Here is a 21,838-nt window from a genome sequence, read left to right as displayed (position 1 = left end):
CATAGTATCTAAAAATTTAAAATCAAGTGGCATGTCACTTAGATATATCTACAATTATCTTTTTTAGTTTCAAATATAATTAATGTTATTCAATATGACTTATATTTATAAATGAAAAGGTCATTTCACAGTCTTGAAATAGGGTACATATGCATGGTACCTTATGTAGAAATTAATACAGTGATAGCAGAGGGAGTTTGAAATCTCAATTTCTTCAGATAACTGGCACCTTAGAAAAAGGAGAATAGAGAATCTGCCTGAAGGCCGGTTTACAATACTGTATTTTGCTTCTGGAACCCTACATGCACACACCTGTGTGAGATGTCAGACAAGAAATATGAGTTCAAGGAAACCAGAAGACAGGGTCACTACCTGCTGATGTCCTAAGTGCTCAAATGGCCTCATCTATTCTTCAGTTGTAAAACAAGGACTTTACTAATGTAAACCAGATAACAACAACAGATGGCAACCTGGGAGCTTGTGGAACAAGGCCATTACCCTGTGACACACACAGTGTGAATCACACAGTGTCCAAGAAAAAGCACCTCAGCATTCTTGTCAGAATTTCATTAACAAGCATTTATGTTGATGTGGACAGAACCCTGAAATTAAATCTTTAAACATGTTATGGTTGCCCATGTTTATAATTCCTCCATCAGAAGCCTGAGAAAGGATTGCCAAATTCTAGGCCAGGGTAGCTGATAATAATTCTTTTTAAACTGGGCATTGGTGGCACATGCCTTTAATCCCAGAATTCTGGAGGCAGAGACAGGCAGATATCTGTGAACTTGAGACCAGCCTGGTCTACAGAGAGAGTTTCAGGACAGGCTCTAAATCTACACAGAGAAACCCTGTTTTGAAAAACAACAACAACAACAAAATTCTATTTAAACAAAAACAACATTTTTAGAATTTGAGAAATCCATGTATTTCAAGATACTTGAGGTAACTTCAACATCTATTGATAACTGAGAGCCCAGATGCTGAGGTAACTATCTATTGTGTTAGATACGGAACAGTGTCTCTTTAATTCCTTAACTAAATTCCTCCATACCTACCAAAGAAATGATGGTTTTTCTGGGTTTACTTAGTTGACAATTGTGTTTAGGTGGATTTCCATTGTTGCTTAAGGCCTAGTTTGGCTTCATGTATTTATGAACTTGGACAATCTGCACTATAATTTTTTTCATGGAACAAGAGGAATGTTGAAAGGCTCTGTGAAGAGAACAGCTGTATTTTGTTTTATTCTGTTTCATTAGTATGTTCGGAGCAAAAACTGGCTCAAACTTCAAAGAACTGATTTCAATTACCTCTCTATAATTACCAGAAGCACATGCAGAAGAATGCACTCAAAAATTTACATTTTGTATTAGTCCTTGGTCCAGGGAATGAAATTCCTCATGTCAAATTTCTATCAGGATCAATATAGTCACAAAAAGGTTTGGGGTATATGCATAGAATTATTTGATTTGGCAAACCAGACAATAAAGAACATATAGGGCCATTTCCAATCTCAGGGTATCACATCATATCATAGTTAGTGAGAATATCAGAACAGAACAATGGCGGGAACTTAATTTTAAATCCAAGAATAAGTACTAAATAGTTGTACGATCATAGAACTGCTTTTTAAAAAAGAAGTCCTGTTTTCTGAAGTCATAGTTCTCGCTAATTGTTTTGCATGATATGACTATCCACTAGTGAAGTTTCTGCACTGGAGCTCTACTTAGAAAGACAACATAACCTGCTTTTCCAGAGAAGGATTTTAACTTGATACTCTACATTAATGACTGAGCAAGGTTGGCACCATCCCAGTAAGTAATGCCTTGATTACATCATGGGACTCCTAGTCTTCTAGTGCCAGTTTGTCTTTAGATGTTTAATGGGATTCAGACATTTTCTCAGTAAAGAATATTCACTTTGAAACGAAATCTTCGTTAGTTCATCTGGAAACCTGAATGGAAAAGCTGCCTGTTCTTTTGGTTTGTTTATTGCTACTCATGTAAACATCAAATACAAGCTTTTATGAGAGATAAAAGTCAAAGCCACTTTACTGGAAAAAAAGGAACACAGGGTTCAAATAAAGCCCAACAGCCAAAACTACTTCTGTTTATTAAATAATATCAATCCACAGTCCACATAGCCCATTGTGACAAGAGTTCAAAGAAAATCTGAAGTTAAGGAGGATCAGAAAAATGGAGAGTAGACTACAATATAGACATTTCCTTATTGATCTGTCCCAATTGTTAAACACAATAAAGCCCCCTAGGAAAGAGCAGATTTTGTTTATTTCCCGTTTTTCTGTTTTTTTTTTCTATTTTTTTTTGCTTGTTTTTATTTTTTCAAGACAGGGTTCCAGGAACTCATTCTGTAGACCAGGCTGGCCTCTAACTCTGCCTTCAAAGTGCTGGGAGCAAAGGTGTGTGCAACCACCAACCAACCAAGGGCAGACTCTTAATTATATCTGTCTTTTACAGCTGGAAAGCAGCAATGGAGCTACTATATAGCATATATGAAGAAACTGAAACACAAAATCCCCAAAACCTGGACATCAAGAAAATAAATGAACCAATTAAAACATGGGCTACAGGACGAGCCAGAGATTTTAAAAGATGAACCACAATGGTTGAGAAACACTTAAGGAAATGTTAAGTATCCTTAGTTACCAGACAAATATAAATCATTACTACCTTGAGATGTCACCTTACACCAGTCCAAATGATTAAGAAAAATACATCATTTATTGCTGGTGGGAATGCATACCTGTACAGCTACCATGACAATCAGTGGGTTGGTTCCTGGGGAATCTCGGACTAGATCTACCTCAAGATCCAGCTATACCCATATTGGGCACATACCCAAAGGGCTCTACACTTTATTACAGAGACTCTTGCTCATCTATGCTTATTGCTCTTCTATTCATAATACCCAGGACTTGGAAACAGCCTAGATGACACCAACAGATGAATGGATAATAGAAATGTGCACATTTACACAAGGGATATTATTCCACTGTAAAACAAAAACAAAATCTTGTCTGTGTGTCTGCATGTGTGCCTGGGTATATGTGTATCATGTCTTTCCTTTTTTTTATTCCACTTTATTTGCTTGTTTTTTTTTTTATTTGCCTGTTTCCAAAGAGAAACAGAAAGAATACATGTATTTGAATGGGTAAGGAAGTGAGTGGATCTTTGAGGAACTGGAGGATGGCAAACTGATCGGGATATATTATGTGAAAAATATTTTTAATACAAAAGAAACAACATATATCAGGCAAACAATATGGATTGCTCAAAATGCTAAATCAGTGTTTTCAAGAAGCATGTGCCTGAGAATTATGGGTGAAATATTTTGAGACACTTGAAATACAGACTTCAATGTCATATTTAATGTTACAGGAAGTATAATTTTGACATATTCAGTTTGTAACACAGTGACATAATTTATGTCTATGTCAAGTCTCACATGAACATAACATCAGTTGAGACTCAACTTGTACCCTTGCAAGAGCCATCTCTGCAGTTGTCCTTTTGACCATATTAGGTAAGCAGGAAGCACAGGTATATAAATTATAAAATAAGTCAATCTCGATATTAGCAATGTGGAGAAAAGTAAAGTGAAGGATAGGGGAAAGGAGGGATGGGTTGTGGCAGTTACCTCTGGGGAAAAGGTCTGATTCATTTAGAACTTTGGACAAGGTGATGATAGAAAATCTTTCATAGAATACAAGTAAATATGTGAACCTTGTAACTACTCCTATTATCACCTCCATCATATAGACAAGAAAATTCACTCACAGAAAGTTACAAGTATTTGACTCAACTTACATAGTTTTTAAGTGTACCTATTAACTTATGTGGTTTTACTTCAGACAATGGTCTCTCTCTTTCTCTAGCGGTCTGTTCCCAAATTCCTTAGTTTTATTCTAATGTATCACAGAAATTATTTTATTTCCCTCATATGAATTAATAAACAAGGTACAGAATACAATGAAAATTAACAAACGTCTTTCATATCAAAATGAGATTGATGCAGAAATGCTGTGCAGCCTTAATTTTGACCTACATGAAGGATTTTCAACTATCTTGCCTGTGCTTAACAGAAAGCATCTGAGTCATAGATGTTTCCTGGAACACAATGAGTAGTTTATTCAGAAACTTTTGCATGTAAGAGCCATTCAGTCAGCTGCCTATTCAGGTATTGCTTTGCTTAAACAGTATTAGTAATGATTCTACAAAACCATAACCAACTATATATCCATCTTTGATGCCATAAATCTGAACATGTATTGACATTCCACAAACCCATGCAGAATAGCCCAAGTTCCCCCTACTTCCATAAGTTGGACCTGTACTAAATCTTTATGGGGCAAACACACCTGGAGGTTCAATGAGATGCTGCTGGATATAGGAAGACTGGGAAAGAAACAATTTTTCTGCGCCCAAGGAGTTACCTCTCTATTACCACTATGTACACATAACTGTTTCTCTCTTTCTATCTTCTCTTCCTTTCTCCTCAGTATGGAGGGATCTTCCTTATTAATTTTTAGTTCAGTGCCATCTTCTCTAAGGAGTCCCTGAATACTTACTCATTTTCTACTCTCCTCTGAGTCATATCATTCTGTCTCCTGTTGAATAATTACCAAACTTGATGACAACTGGTCTACCCAACCACTGTTTTTTAAATTGTCAATAGAGTAAAAGCTTTGTGAGGGAAGACCATAATCAATCTTACTCTTTCCAAATTGTACACTTCTGAAATCCTGTTTCACTCAGGATTCCCACACAGAAAGCTTCAATCAAGGGTAAGCTACATTCACAGTGAGGTAAAATATCAACCAGAAATGAGTTTTCCTGAAAGAACTATATTTATGGACAACAAATTGACTCTTATCAGGTTTGAAACTATCAACAAGTAAAAATCTGTCTAGGACAACAGAGCTCTTCCTATTTTGATACTACCCAGAGGGTTCTCTGCTTGTGCTCTGACACACAGTTTTATGGTTACTTGTCAGTGACTAATCTCATTTATACATGGTTCTAGAAATACATACAAGGAAGCTCATAGCATGATTACTTTCTGAAGAGAGATTAAACAGTCATCTTCCCCCAAATATTACCCTTTACATAGGGAGTGAGAGATTTTCTAGCACAGCACAGTCTTTGACTCCAGGCAAATAGGAAGCCATGAGAAATGAAGTTCACATAAGAGCACACGTGCTGTGTACAAGGATGTTTGCTGAATCTCAAGGTTTTTTAATTGTGTTCTGATTCTGCGTTCCTTGAACTTTATGCCAAATGTCCCAGATAAATGAGTTTGAATTCTCAGTTGGATGTCCTAAATACATAGCATAAATAAAGGCTGATCAAAACCTTTTCATAACCGTTAAAAGGGTTATTATAGGGCAGGGAAAAAAGTGTACCCCCTGCTTAGTGGTGATGGATGCTGTGTTTTACAGTGGAGAATTCATTTCTTAATGTTTGCAGCCATTTATGAAAGCTTTCAAAGTAATAGCACATAGAATACCATTTGAAAAATATAAGGAGATCTAGATTTGCTGAGTGCTAAAGTAGTCTCAGAAGTTACATTTACTTTATATTGCCTTACTCTTTTGAGTAAACAGAAGAGGAAGGCACCACAGTCTTAGGTTTATTTAAGTGATCCACCCTTTTCAGACAAAGCATCAGAACTGTAGAAGCATTTTCACAAATTGCAGGCCCTGTTCTTTAAAATGTCAGTTATCAATACCCTACAAAGCTGGGTCCCTGAAGAGAAACTTGATATAAGTATGTTTACCTTTAAAATAAAACATAAAGACAATGCAAACTTAATGATATGTATTCTATATCTACACTTTTTAAATGGGGAGGGAGACATCCATTTTGGAAGAAAATGAATGCATGCCCACAACTTCTGCTTTGGAACTTTAAATATCAGGTTGAATATACATGATATAGAAAGTGACAGGGGTATAGTGGATGACTAATTATCTATGTGAAATTAAGGACATCAGTTTAGGGACATATAGTCTCAGAATTGAGTATTTCATTTTACTTGAACAGCCAGAGGTCTGGGCTGGGCTTCTTGCTGATACCAAGGAGGAGCTGAGAAAGTATAAAGATAGCCTAAGATGTCAAAGATTATAGTCTTCCTCTAACAATCAACCATAAAGGCACTTGGGCAGCCTTTCACAGAATCCTAGCCTATGTTAGTTAATGCAACACTGTAGTGTTAGTGCAGTCGTGTGTGTGTATATGTGTGTGTGTGTGTGTGTGTGTGTGTGTGTGTGTGTGTGACTTCCAAAATGATTTTTCAAGATAGGGGCTTTTTGTTCCACCTATATATTTCTACTCTCCCAAGAACTGAGTGTTAAAAATATAAGAAAGCACTAACTAAATAACAGTGATATTTCTAGTGCATGGTTATAGGAGAAAATAAAAATAGATTACTATCCTACCCTAAATTGGGTTATACATATAAAGTGACACTTTAGCTCATAACTTCCAGACATTGTCTTATCTTGTATTTTATACATTTATCCTGAGAAAGAAACACTTTTCCCAAGAAGGGAGGGAAAGTTAGTTAACTCCGCCAAATTGACATATTCAAAATTATGTCTAAGAGTCATAGAAGGCAACTAAATATTTCTGGTGACACAAATTTTTATTTAATACTATATTTAACAATATAGTATTCTAATGTACTTATATATATGCCTGTGTGTTGTTTATATATGGTTCACACATGCCATGGTACCTGTGTGGAAGTCAGATGAAAACTAGTAGGTGTTCATCTCTCTTTCCACTAGGTGGGTCTCTGATGCTGAACTCAGTTTGTGGGCTTGGGGACAAACACCTTTACCAGCTGAGCCACCACTGTGCCCATGAAAACACAAATATTTTTAACTTAGTAATATGAGATCCATTTCTAACTTCCCACTCTTTTCTTCCCTCATCATTATTTCATATCAAACTTTTCATATTTTCTGTGTATAGGAATTCCCCATGACACATAGCTCTCACATACAGCACAAGAGAGGGGAATAAGAGCAGGGTAAAAGAAGGCATGGGGGAGCAAGAAGGTTGAGTCGGGGTAAGAATAGAGGAGAGCAGGAGGAGAGATACCATAAAAGATGGAGTCATTATAGGTTTGAAGAGAGAGCTAACACTAGTGAGATTTCCAGAGATAACATCAACTGGCAAACTAAGCAATAGTGGAGAGACTACACTAATAGCCCCTACCTGATGATAAGGTTAATGACTACCTTATATGCCATCCTAGAACCTTCATCCAGTGACTGATGGAAGCAGAGACAGATACCCTCAACTAAACACTGAACTGAACCACTGGAACCCAGTGACAGAGATGGAGGAGTGATGAGCAAAGGGGTCAAGATCGTGCTGGTGAAACCCACAAAGACAGCTGACCGGACAAGGGGGAGCTCTTGAATCCCAGACTGATGGTTGAGAGGCCAACAGGGGTCTCATCCAGACTCCATGAATGTAGTGTCAGTGAGAAGGCCTCAGAAATCTCTGGGGCCTTGGGTAGTAGATCAGTATTTACCATGGTGTACAAATGAACTTTGGGAATCCATTCCACATAGAGGGATGCTCTCTCAGACTGGACACATAGGGAAGGGCCTAGGTCCTGCCCTAGATGAAATGACAGACTCTGGAGATCCCCCCAAGGAGGACCTCACCCTCCCTAGGGAATGATGTGGGGATTGGGCAGGGGGCTGGGGGGCAGCTGGTGGAGGGACAAGGGAGGAAGTGTGGGAGAGGGAGCTGGGATTGACATGTGAAGCATTCATGTTTCTAATTTAAATACAAACATATATTGAGAAAAGAAAGAATTCAGTAGTTACAAGGTGTCAGGAATTAAAAGATTTTCAACCTGGCCAGGCCCCGCAGGAGTTTCATTGGATGAAGGTGAGAAAGAGAAAATGTTCACAGTTGGGTTTTTGGGAGCTTTTCAGAGGCTATGACAAACTGCCTGAGGGATAATCAGGGCCTTCAGAGCCTTTGTTCAAGATCCACAAGATCCAGATGTTCCTAAGTCTTAAGGAAGGATGGACAAGCAATTCATGATTCCCCTTTACAAGACGGTTTCCTGAAATTCTTCCCTATAGTGATTGCATTTATAATTACAATTCTTTTCTCTCCAGAGCATAAATTTTATGTAGACGCTACACAAGTTCCAGGCTATATTCTACAGAGCCTACCATGTTAATTTACTTCAGGGCTCCTTTCCCACAAACCCACTCTTCTTCATTTAGGTTTAGTGGTCATGAGATAGAGAAGTGATGGTGAAGCAACTCTGTGCATGGTGTCTTGCTAAGTGTTTGGAGAGCTCACTTAGACAGTAAGCAAGAGAAACCTCATGACACCTGGCAAGGTATTACAGGGCAGTCAGGATGCATTTGTAAGTGGAAAATGTCTTTCACGCAGGTGAATCACCAGGATTCCTGGAACTCCCCAACACAAGATTACCAAGTACATGTCTCTAGATAGACACTGGACATGGTGAAAAACAACCTGGAAATTTCTATGAAACCCTGAAGCCAAGACTCCCTTGCCTTAATTACATGTGAGTCAGTAAACTTTATGAAAACGATAATCCTATGGCAAATTGATATTTAAAAATATGTTCACTCTGTAAAAAGTTGAACTGAATGTAGCTTAAATTTCACAAAAACTAGAGTTTGAAGATGTAAAATGGTCAGATGAAGGACAAGCTTTTAGAATGAGATCTGTATTTCCTGCCAGGGTTTTGAAGGGATTCTGAGTGTTAAGAATAACCAAAATGATTTTGACTAGGAGAATTTAATTTTGCTGAAAGTAAGCTTCTATAGAGCCTGTTAACCTCAAAATTATACTAGTAGATGCCCCTTCAAAGATACTGAAAACGTCTCAAATAACTTTGGTTAATTTATTTTTTAAGAAATAAAACTATAAAGCCTAACTTTTGTTCTTATTTGTTGTTTTCTAAATTTTCATCTTTTACGTTATATTCCATCTACAGAGGTCACTCACCCCTTCAATTCTTTGTTTTCTACCTTAGCTTCCCATCCTTTACTTCAAGGAAAGATGACTCCACTCTCCTAAGTTCTTTGATCAGAATGCTATGTGTCTGTGTCTGTTCACATTACTGTAAATTTAAAAAATCCAAATTGTTTAAAACTGAAAGAAAATAAGTGTTCTCCATGTTGAAGAAACCATCATATTGTATCTTATATGTAATCGCTAATTATTTATATCAAAAATTAAAAGCCAGTGTGAGTTAGAGCACACGTAAAAGCAAAACTAGTCTCCCAATCTAGAGTAATAGACAAGGGCAACTGCCTCAGATAGAAACTCTTGGCCCCAACAAGCCAAGTCAATAGCAAATGGGAAAGGGACTAATAGTAAGTGGAGGAACAATGTTTAACTAGGGCATGGGATTGTGTATCTTTACCAATGAAGAAATTATTCTTAGATACAGCAGGTTCTCTTTCAAACCATCAAATTAGGAAAAGCAAAGCTTTGAGAGACATTCATAAAATCCATTTGGGGAGAGTATGAAATATATAAACCACCAAACACTATTAACTAGTCTACCATGTTTTTTTTTGTTAAAATAGCAGTTTGTTGAAAAGTATACATAACACAGTTGGTTTCTAGGAATCCAATAAAAATAACTCTTTCAACAAATTCTTACTGAGACCCAACCAATACTTTTATGAAACTATATATGCAGATTCTTATTCCAATAGCAGCCATCACTGAGATATAATGGATGGAGGAATCCCACAGGGCAGATCAATTATCCCATTTGAATACTCATGTGCCATCGAGGGAAAAACCTTTGAGAATACATTGCAAAGGGCACACTGAAAACGGAAGAGTCACCAAAGTGTCTATAATAATTTTTCTGCTCACACAATTATTGGCAGGATACATTTCAGAGGGAAAAAAAGCTTGTCAAATTCCACTATCTTTCTCTTTATAGACATTAATGAACAGAAAATCATTTATGACTGTGAAAGTCGTGTACAAATAAAGTTTTGTAAAAATAGGTTATTCAAAAAGTTTTTCTTATTTCCTGCAGGAGCTGGCCTTTGAAGAAGGCCTGGTTGCCCTTAGCAGATATAAGTTCCACAGAGATCAAAATGTCTCTTCGTTTTTCAAATTCAGTTCTTGGATACGAAGAGTGAATATGCCTCCCACTTCTCTTAAGTTTCATGACCTAGGGATTACTCAAAGGGAAATGCATTCCTGGAAAATAATGATTTCTTATATTTTCAGTTGTGAGCCTGGCCTAGCCTTTAATGTCTGAGCCATCTCTCCAGGCCGAAAATGATATCTAAAGTCGTTCAAGGAAACAAATGACAAGAATATGAAAAAAAATCACACATTGTTTTTATACTGGACTACACTGAGTACTTTTCAACAAAGATGATTTTTCCAAACAGAAATTTAGCACCATTGAAGTAGATTTCTTAATGTTGTATCTTGTACACACACAAAATCTTGATTTGTTGATTTCATTTAATCTGAAACATGTTCTGGTGGGTTTGCATTAGTATCTTTCACAAGAGTAACCACAAGTTGATCTGAGAATGGATACTAAGAGTGGTGTTTGAAGCTTATATCCTCTGGCGAGAAAACAGCAGAGGAGCAACTTCCAGTGGCCATGTTTTGAAGGAAGAACTAAATACTAGCAAGTCAGTTGGCTAGAGAATTATCTAAACAAGAACATGACTGTAGGCTTTTCCATTAATACTCCATAAAACTGCTATTAATTATTTCAGGCAGATAATAAGTCAATTTTTATGGCACTTAATTGACATTTTTTGAAGGAAATTTGTTTCATGTCCATATACAATTTCTGCTTCCACTTGCCTCTTACAAAAGGACTAATAGTTTGTGATAATATATAATGTTAAAGAAAATGTTTTCTGAAAACGTCAAGAACTAGAAGAGGTGGTCAGATTCATTTTCAGGTACTCATGGCTTTAGTCCTCATGGTCTCAAGTCAAACCAGGAATGGAGAAACTGTGTCCTCACTTTGCATGGTTCTGTGGTATCTGGGATGAGAACACAGTTCCAGTGTGTAGAATTTCAGGATACAGGATATCACATACCTTGTCTTTTCATATTCAGACAAGACACCCATATTAGGAAAGCAAGGATTTACGGGGCAAATTTTGACCTAAGGAATCAACTGTAATTACTTTAATATCTATATTGAACTTTGTCACTTTGAGGATTATGGAAATTCAAGCAATAAAATATAACAAACAACAGTTGTACTGCAGAGGAGAGGTTTGTATTCAGTGGACTGAACTCTCATCTTAACTCTGTTAACCGTGAATGTAACTATTGACTATTACATGGTGGGTTCGAAGGCCAGGTGATGGCATATTTTTAATGCTAGGTAGTACCTACCTCAAAGCCAGGGCTTACAGGAGACTGAAACATGAAGGTGAAAGATCAAAGATCAGGCAAAGGAGGAGAATAAAGGGAGAAAAAGACAGAAAAACAAAGTTACTAGAGATAAGCAATGCATATTAGTCAATGATGTTTAACACAGGCACATGTATTATCAGACAAAAGCAAAATGCTACATTAGTCAGCTTTGTGGCCACAACAAAGTCCAAACTGGAAAGGGCTTTTAAATTTTAAATGGAACAGGAGCCACTAAGTCAGAGATGCAAAACATTTTGAGATTATGAGTAGTGATTAAAAAAAATCTATGGTCTTAGTGATAAGGGGTAGCTCTTGTACCTTGTTGAAAACAAATTAGTATCAAAATGAAGTATTTTTGACCTTTAAGTAACAGATTAGGTTTTCTTCACAATAATTCTTGCTCTTAACGTGAAATGGAGAAAAAGGTCACTAAAGTAATCAAACATCACATAGCTGTTATTTGCTTGCAGATGGGAGTGGGGTGAAGCATAGTCACTATCTATTCAGGGATGGCAAATATGGGATGGCCAGACATAAGAGCTTTAGGAAGACAAACACCGGGCCTGTAGAGATGGCTTGGTGGTTCATAGCAAAGACCCCTATTCCAGAGAATGTGGTTCCTATTCTCAGCATCCACATGGTGGCTCACAGCTGTCTGTAAATCCTGTTTCAGGAGAGCCGTTGCCTGTTTCTGACTTCTGCTAACATGGAGTATGCAAGCGATCCGCAGCTATCCATTCAAGTGAAACACCCATATAGGAAAAATAAATTTAAAAAATTAAATTATCTTAAAAGGAAGGCAAATATACCTATCATATATTTTTTGCTCATTTTGTTGATTTCTGATCTCACACCAAATTAAAATATCATTTGAAAGTAAAAAATACACTTATGCTTTAAAAGAAATGTTTCAATGTGTAATATATTGAATATGATTTTTCGTCTCTTTTTTTTTTGTAAAAGAAAGGGAAATATGCAGGCACTTGCTCTATTTGATAGCTAGAACTCAAGACAAAAATGAACTCCAATTGAAATATTAAAAACTGTAGCACCGTACTCTGATGTTAGTGATTTTCTTCCTACTTGTTAAATAAATTACTGTACATTCAGAAAAATCTTTTACTTGTTTTTAAAAACTCCTCATCTTGATTTCTAATATGCTGTCATTAACTCAGGGGCATTGAGAGCTATGTACAATTAATTAGAGTGAGGTTTTACCAAAATAATTTGGCATCCAGCACTATCTATGCAGTTTGTGAATTGATGAGAAATACATGGGGAATTCAGAGGCAATAACTTTTGTTTGAACATAGATCCAAATATGGCTTTTATGAAAAAAATAATGATCTTGACTGAGGAACTATTATGGAATAGAAAAAAAACCAAGCTTCTCAATTTCCAAAACAAGATAGTACTCTAGTCAACTATGTATGTGGCTCTGAAACTATTAGTTTTCCTTTAACTATTGGTTCTTTCAGTCATGCTTTTCATCATGCTTTTCATTCAGATTATGGTGTGTGAATATGAACTAGGAAATGTGTATTATTAAATCAATAATTTGTAATTTCCAAAATATTATTTTTCTCATAAGATACTAATGGGTTTTATGAAGGGGACAAGGGATTTCTTTTTTTAAATTTTTTAATTTAAATTAGAAACAAGCTTGCTTCACATGTCAATCCCAGCTCCTTTTCCCTCCCCTACTCCCGCACCCCCCCTAGGTCCTCCAGACCCCCATCCAATCCCCACTGCATTCCCCAGGGAGGGTGAGGTCCTCCATGGGGGATCTCTAGAGTCTGTCATTTCGTCCAGGGAAGGGCCTAGGACTTCCCTCAAGAGTCCAGGCTGAGAGAGAGCATCCCTCATTGTGGGATGGGCACCTAAAGTCCATTTGTATGGCAGGGATAAATACTGATCCACTACCCAAGATCCCACAGATTCCCTAGGCCTCCTCACTGACATCCACATTCAGGGGGTCTGGAAAAGTCCCATGCTGACCTCTCAGCCATCAGTCTGGGGTCCTAAAGTTCTCCCTTGATAAAGTCAGCTGTTTCTGTGGGTTTCATCAGCCCAGTTGTGACCCCTTTGCTCATCACTCCTCTCTCTCTGCAACTGGGTCCCAGGAGTTCAGTTCAGTGTTTAGTTGTGGGTGTCTGCCTCTGCTTCTCTCAGTCACTGGATGAAGGTTCTAGGATGGCATGTAAGGTAGTTGTCAAGCTCATTATCAGGGAGGAGCATTTAAGGTAGTCTCTCCACTATTGCTTAGTTTGCTATATTGATTTAGTTTGAGAACACTGATTTCATTATTGCAAGATTCATTTGACCATTAATTATGCTTAGTATAGATGCACCAAGAAGAATTTAACAATGGTTTTGTTTTTCAAGACAGGGTTTCTCTGAGCAGGTTTAGAGCACTGTCTCTGTAGACCAGGCTGGCCTCGAACTCAGAGATCCACTTGCCTTTGCCTCACATGTGCTGGGATTAAAGGCATGTATCATCACCTCCCAGCTGCATTTAACAATTTTACCTGATTAAGATTTGTTTATTTGCAATTTTTTGCATGTGCTTGTGTGTGACATGTATGTATGTTCATGTGTGTTTGGATACCTGTGTGTGTGTGAATGTACATGTGCACATGTATGCATGCATGTAGAAGCCAGGTATTAACTTTGGGTATCTTCCTTGATTACTCTCCATTATACTTTGAGACAGTTTCTCTCACTTGAAATCACAGCCTCAATTTCCAGTCTCTTCCTCCTGATCAATGGGATTACAGGTGGTCAATTTTGCCTATGTAGCTTTTATGTGGGTGCTGGGTATATTAATTCTGGTCCTCGCACATGTGGTGTAAGTGCTTTATCCACTGAGTCCTATCTCCAGTCTTCTTTTAAGAAATTCTGTTAAAATAGTTTTTTTTCTAAGAAAACCCCAGAAAATATATAGGTAACACTGTCTTTTTATCTTGTTGACTTAGAATCATCGAAAGTTTCTATAAATCAAGAAAGAGACCTATTACAGTGCTCATTCCATATGTATTCACTGTGGTATAACAGCTTTTCTTTTGCTTTAGCTTGGTTTAAAGAAAGATTATATGAATTATATGTTTGTGTCTTTGGCAAAAGCTACTATATTGAATAGATAAGGAGAGAGAGTTGTAATGTATGAGAGAAGGAAACAATTTTAAAAGGCTACTACAGAAAAAAATGTTGGACACACAAATAAATACAATTAATCTCTGCATGCCATGGCACATTAAGTTTAATGTAAGTTTAATTAAACAGCATATTTCTTGTTGATAAATAATGGAAGTCTTCTAATCCTATTTCTAAATAAATTTTATCTGAATGAAATGAATCTCACAATTTAATCAATAATAATTGTAAAGTAAAATTTTATCCTTTCTTCACATGATCTGTGATAAAAGTCTCAATGACTTTCTATTTGGGTAGCTATAATAGTATACTTTTAGACCAGTGACTCTTAACCTGTGGGTCATGACCCCTTTACACAGGGGTTGTATATCACATATTCTGCATATCAAATGTTTACATTATGAATCATATAAAGAGTATAAAGTTTTAGGTATAAATATTGACAAAATTTTATATATACACATGGAACCTCTTTCCAGATAAGATACAGCATTCTTCTAGCCTCCTAGATAGTTCATTCTGCACCCTCCCAGCTAGCACCCCACTGAGAGAAAGGTATTATTTTCCTGTTCTTCAACACACATTGGATTTACCTCATTTGGAATTCAAACCCTGACTCTTTGTATCTGACTTCTTGTTTGAGATAGGAGTCTCATTATGCTATCTAGACTAATCACAAAAATCTTACCTCTCATGACTGCAAAATTTTCCCCTCAACATCCTGATCTGGAACTACAGGCATGAACTAAAATGCAAAGCTTGATTTCTTTACTTAAATGTTACTTTGTGAAATTCACCTGTGTTGAGTGAACAATTCCTTAATTACATTGTGTAAGTAGACATAAACTATGGAGTAAGTGTTACGTTTCTGTACATGTTTTCAGAGCTGGATGTCAAAAATACATTTGCCTAAACAAGACTTATATCACCACAATGCCAAGTTGACATGCCAACATGGATAGGGATAGCCCATGTTTGCTTCTGCGGGAGGGAATCCATTTTCTCTGGGTACAAACTCACTGATAAATTATTTCATTCCAAGTGAAATGAGTTTGGAATTTGAATGATGCCACATCTCTTGATTCACTTTCGTCATTGATTTAAGTTTCTTTCTTCCTTCCTTTCTTTCTCTCTTTCTTCTTTCTTTTTCTTTTTAAAAAAACCCTTTACAACTTTTCCTATTTCAAGAATTTTCATTTATTCATCTTTGCTATTTCCAAGAATTGATTTGTACTGTTTGAAGCAGGGTTAGCATATTTTCCAGGTTGGACATGATTGAGCATACTCCCATCTCCAGCACTTGGGAAGCAGAGGTAGGAGGATCTTGGAAATTTCCAGGTCAGTCTTGTCTACCTGGCATCTTCACAGATGGCCAGGGTGACACAGTGTACACAGTGACGGCATGTCTTAAAGAAATTCCTATTTTCCATACAAAAATCTAACGAATTCCAGAAACATTTACTGGCCAATCTGCACACACAGTTTCTGGTTCTATTAGAATTTTCTGAGTGATACCATATTATCTTAAAATTTTCATATGTAAACACTGTGTAATAATACAACATTATATTCAATGCAATTTTATGCGTGGCATTTCTCTAGTTTTATTGTATATCAGGAATTCTCGATAGTAACACCATTGTGATTTTGGGACAGATATCTCATATTGGAAAAACCCTACATGTTAACCTCTCTGTGAGCAGAACATCAAGTCCTAATTGTTTGTATTGATAGCTGAGATACCTTCAAATACTGGTTTCCCCATTTCTGTCTTATTTTATTAGAGTTTACAATTGTTACTTGTGGGACAAAAGGAAAGGATGTGAAATTGTTGTCTAAGGAAGGCCTCATGTAGCTTGCTTCAACCTATTCTTAACTCATAAAGAAAAAGATGAGAACAATGAAGAGAAATATAATCTTCATAATTATACCTATCTTAATAAGCATGTAAGCATAAGTAGGGTAGCCTACTTAAAGATCTCATTTTACTTTTTTTTGTTTCTAATAACACCATTAAGTATTTACAAAAAATGCATCCACGTAGAGTTAGCTGCTCTATATTCGGGTTACTACACTGGGCTGTCTTAGAGGATGAGTGGTTTAGGGAGAGCATCATGGAAGTGCTTTGTTGCCAATGCAGATGACACATACAGCTTGCAATGCAACATATGTTGTTTTGTCCTTTCTATTTGAGCAGGATTGTATAAGTCTGAGATCCAATTTATTTGCCTAAATTGAACAAAGTAGTAGAATAGCAATGTCTTACTCTGTGGGTACACTAGCAACCCTGTAGTCAAAATAGGCAACTGTAATGCATAATATTTTGTTTTATTTTAGAAGTTTGCACATGCCACCACAGATTACTTACAAAGCAGACACCCTAGAAGCATTAATGAGCAATATCATCTTTGCACAAGACACCATCCTTCTCTGAAATAGGTTGTTCTTTATTATATACAGTACCAAGAGGGTTTACCATTATTGCCATGATATCACCTATTGTTATAATTCACTAAGGCTGAAAAGAGATATGTTTGCCATGGTCAAAGTGTGCCTGGCTAGGGCAAGCAGAGTTGGCTCCTCACTGCACTAGCAACGAGGAAACAAAGTCAACAGAGAGATGTATTCCCCACCAAAGGTAGACTAAAGTTTTCTAATATCTAAGAAACTAGATAAAAGACACTTAGAAATTCCATTGAGTAATCTGGATTTGTTGAGTATGTCACAAACATGGTTTCTAAGGGGACTACTATCTAAATTTACCTGGAGAATAGTTTATACAGGGCTATGGAAGCCTATGATCCCAATATTTTTAAGTGTCTCATGGCCCTGAGTTCTTCTTATTAAAAATTATTTAAAAATTTTTTTGAGGCCATGATGGTTTCAGAAATAACTAACATCTTTTTTTAAAATCTATTATTAAATTTTTTATTATTTTTTTCTTTTTTTTAAATTTTTTTAAATTTTATTTTCCAGTTTAAATTTAGATAAGAATCAAGGTTGCTTCACAAGTCAGTTCCAGGTCCCTCTCCCATTCCCTCCCTTCCTCCCGTGCCCTCCCCCCCCCGTTATCCTCTCATTTCTCCAGGGAGGGTGAGGCCCTCCATGGGGGTGTCCATAGTGTGTCATTTCATATAGGGCAGGGCCTAGACCCTTTCCCAAGAGTTCTGGGTGAGAGTGCACCTCACATTAATAACTAACATCTTATGTGATCATAATTTCAAGAGTCTTTATGGAAATGTTAAAGGCTACTTTGAAAAGAATGAATTTTAGAGCATTCTAATACAGAGAATTTCCATTCATCAGTGAAACACTAATGAATTTTGACATTTATGTAAAATATATGCTGTAATCAAGCAATTCAAATATCAAACAATTATTTCAGTTGCTTAAATACACCAATTAATAACTGTCTTTAAAAACACAAATATATGAATTAAGGGTTATGGTTATATAATCAAAATTATGGTTACATGTAAATTACATATTATATTTATATATAGATTACATTTGATATATAAATTAAATTTTACCTATAAACTCTAAACTAGTTATAAGTAATGAGTCAAAATATATATATGTGTGTGTGCATAGCTATATATTGTATGTAGCTATATGCATATATACATACACACATTATATATATATTATAATAATATATAAAATATGTAAAACAAGTATATACAAGTACACACTATTATTGATACATAGTCAGAATAAACAATATCTAATTTAAAATATCTATATTATAATGTACTGTGATGATAAATACTTTAAACTTTAGATTGCTTGTAGGAATTCTTAGAAAGCCTTTTTGGCAAATTTGAACATGATGTAATATATTTATAATTTACTTTTACATAATTTCAATGTCCTTATTCCAAACATTATTTTTTGCAATAACTACAGTTACCACTGTTACAATGGGCTACAACCACCATGTTCAAATTTTTGAACTCAACCAAATAACTTCAAAGCCGAGAAGGTAATAGCAATTATTACAAGATAGAATATTTGAGTAAGCACTTTTTTTGTAAAAATGCCATTTAGTCTAATTAACTCACACTTATGAGATTATATAGAATAACAAACATACCTTCTGAATAGTACAAAGTTATCATAGTCATCTAATTACCACAAAGATGTAGTCCCTATCTTCACCCAATACTTTCAGTTAAAGAAGAATGAAAAATAGAAGGCAATGCCACCAAAAGAGTAATGTAGGCCCAAGCTACAGCGGTTTCCTATTTGTAAAGGTGAATGACCCTCTGACATGTGGCTTATTCTGCAACAAAATTTAAGTCACTTAAAGTCACAATCAAGTACCCTACATGTATCCTTCACTACAAATCATCAAAGGTAACCCCATATTTCCACTCAAATTCAAGGTGGGTTTACTTGACCTAAATGTCTTAGCTCTTCTTACAAATTTGTTTGTCATCAATTTCTGTAATAGTTACGCTATAATGTGTCAGTGTACTGGCGAGATAAAGTAGACAAGGGAAAGCTGGAGCCTGAAGCCATTAGTTATTTCAGCGCCCCATTCTTGTTTTAAGTACCTCACATAATCATCACACTATTGTGTGAAAGACAAAAATTAATTTCCTTAACAGATGCTTTCACCGTGTCCATCAGCTCTTTCATGGGCACTAGAAACACTTCAGTTAAGTGCTGGCGTGCTCATAGTTCCTGCTAATGTTCTATGACAAACTTGTACGAATATAAGTAGTGCCCAACAGTAAGACTTTGATATTTTCATACAGGTAAATTTCAGACTCTAGCTCAGAAGAGACAGGTATTTAGGACACTACACGTCTTTGGAAATTTACAGAGGAGATCATCTTTTGCAACATTAACACATTACTTCCCACTGCTCAGGCCTTATGACCAGATGAAGCCTCACATATTTTTCCGTTTCGCCAAGCTCAGGGAAGAAAGCCAAGTCAAAACTGTTGGCTATTTGATGTTGCATTGACCAACCTACAACAGAGATCCCGTGAAAACGTAGTCATTAACACGGGGGCTGCATTTCCCTCTCAGCACATTCTCCTGGCCTGACATTGATATCACAACATCCCCCGGATATCCCAAGTAAGTGGGGAATGGACAGATAGGAGGCCATACCAGCAGAGGCTCATCAGGAGCACTGGTGGAGAACTCGGCAGATGAAGTGCGGACAGTGCTGAGTCCAGTGAGGGAAACATTTGAGAGCCTTCTTCTTCTCACACCACTGCAATTATTAGGGATTTTAAATGCACATCTCTTATGGTAATTCAGCCCACATCCTGAAAAACAAACATAAAAACAGCTCTCCTTTAGTCAGAAATTAAATCTATTCCATCATTACTTATAAATTAAGAATTTGAAAACATAGCACAACATCAATTTGTCTTGATGCTACTTGGAAATACAAATTTTCTTTTGTGTTTTCTCTGATTGTTTTTGCTCCTTATTTGAAAATGGATTGCAGTTTCTTATTTTGTTGCAAATACTCAACAACTCCCCTATTTGTTGTTTTTTAAAAATTTTTTATTATGTATTTCTGTATTTCTTGATGCTCTGAATAAAAAGAATTTGGGTTTATAAAAACTTACAAATGCATTTATAAAAACATTATACCACTTTAGCTGCTACAATTTTATACGTGTGTGGGCACATACAGGGGAAATTAATCCTAGTGCATCACAAGTTTGGGTGACACTGATCTGAAGCTTGTCTCTGTAACTTACTTGTACACATGACCCTGAACAAATTATTTTATCTCAAGTTCCCAGTCTGTAAAGTGGAGATAAAAATAACTACTCTACAGAATTAAGATGATACATAAAGTACATCACTTGTTGGTTTCTAGGTAGCAGGTAGTTGGAGGCCTATTTCCCACTTTGGGAAGTTTTATTTACTCTCAACATTTATATTGTGCACAATGCCCACATAACTGGCACTTGCTACTTAAGATTCCCCTATTTGTTACAAAATAGGTCAGACAACTTTTCATAAAGTGTACATCACAGTTCAGGCTCCCAGATCTTGATGAAGCTGTTGTCCAAGAAGTTCTGGGTATGGATTCCCATGACAGCATAATGAGTTGTGGTCACTTGCTTCTGGTTTTGTGTGTATACAGAAAGCAATAGTCATGGGGTCATGGAAGTTTCTAGCACGATTTCAAAGAAAGGCCTCGGAGGCTAAGTAGCATTGTGGTTAAAGTCCCTGTAGACCAGAAGAACAATGCTTGGCTATACGAGAGAGATGATGACCATAGAGTGGAGACCCCAGGGATTTGGAAATGCCCATGACAATGGGTTGTTTGCTAAGGAAGGACACTCATCATGCAGAGCTAGCCTAAGAGAGGCCAACTGAGCTAAATCAGCAAAGCCATTAGAGCAGGGCTGTCTAAGCCATTTAAAGATCATGCCATGCCACCATGTAGCATAGATGCTGTGCAAGGAGCTACAAGATTGGTATTTGCTCTTCTAGGCTTGGGTCTCGTTTGATGTGATGATCCTTCTTTGATATTTTACAACAAGTTTTTGAATTTGAGTGCCTACCCTGTTTCATTATAGGTTGGGAGTATGTAACATTTTTTTCTATAATGTCAACCTATTAGCTGTGAAGAAGTGAGAGACATTGCTATGCATTCTTTGTATTGATGTTCTGCTTTGTTATAGACCAAGAAACAATGGAGCCAAGTGACCATGGACTTAAACCTCTGACACCATGAGTCAAAACACATCCTTCCTCCTTTAAGTGAATGAAGTTCTCTCAAGTGTTTTGTCAGAGTGGACGACATCTAGTCAAAACAATACATGTTGGGCATGGTGTGTTCTAGGTTACTGTCTTTGAACTTCCATTGCACTGGTAAGAACTAAACAATAATGGCAATATTATTTACAGGCCGTATTCCAAATGGGTGATCACTGTGGCCACTCTTCAAAGCAATCTATCTACCCAAATAGAGAACACAGGGGAGGCCTGCAAGAGGTGCTGGGACTAGATGGCACTGTTCTTGCATACCAAGTTCTCCAGTTAAAGGGTTCCCTCCAGGGTAATACTCACACCACAGGCTGGTATGAAAACACACATGGAAGTTCCGTTTTACTCATTCAGTACTGCAATGATCTTGGGTCTTTTCAGTAACCATCTCAATCTCTGCTGCTTTTGAAGCTTAGTGTTCTAATTTCTGGCTTAAATAAGATGGAAATACAGTTTTAATTTCTGGCTAAATTAACCCATGCATCGCA

The 21,838-nt window shown here is 36.6% G+C and overlaps 1 protein-coding gene across 1 annotated transcript in view; it reads right to left on the bottom strand.

Annotated features, from left to right (window-relative positions):
* Positions 1–21,838, bottom strand: part of Prkd1 (protein kinase D1) — a 303,252-nt gene that overhangs the window by 63,427 nt on the left and 217,987 nt on the right. The window contains 2 exon segments of the mRNA XM_005076271.4: positions 11,427–11,450; positions 19,725–19,885. Coding sequence (XP_005076328.1) covers positions 11,427–11,450; positions 19,725–19,885 — 185 coding nt within the window.

The sequence above is a fragment of the Mesocricetus auratus genome, unplaced genomic scaffold, assembly GCF_017639785.1.
Source record: "Mesocricetus auratus isolate SY011 unplaced genomic scaffold, BCM_Maur_2.0 Super-Scaffold_15014, whole genome shotgun sequence".
Taxonomy (NCBI): domain Eukaryota; kingdom Metazoa; phylum Chordata; class Mammalia; order Rodentia; family Cricetidae; genus Mesocricetus; species Mesocricetus auratus.
Note: the sequence above shows the minus strand (reverse complement) of the source record. Positions and strands in the feature narration are given on the sequence as shown.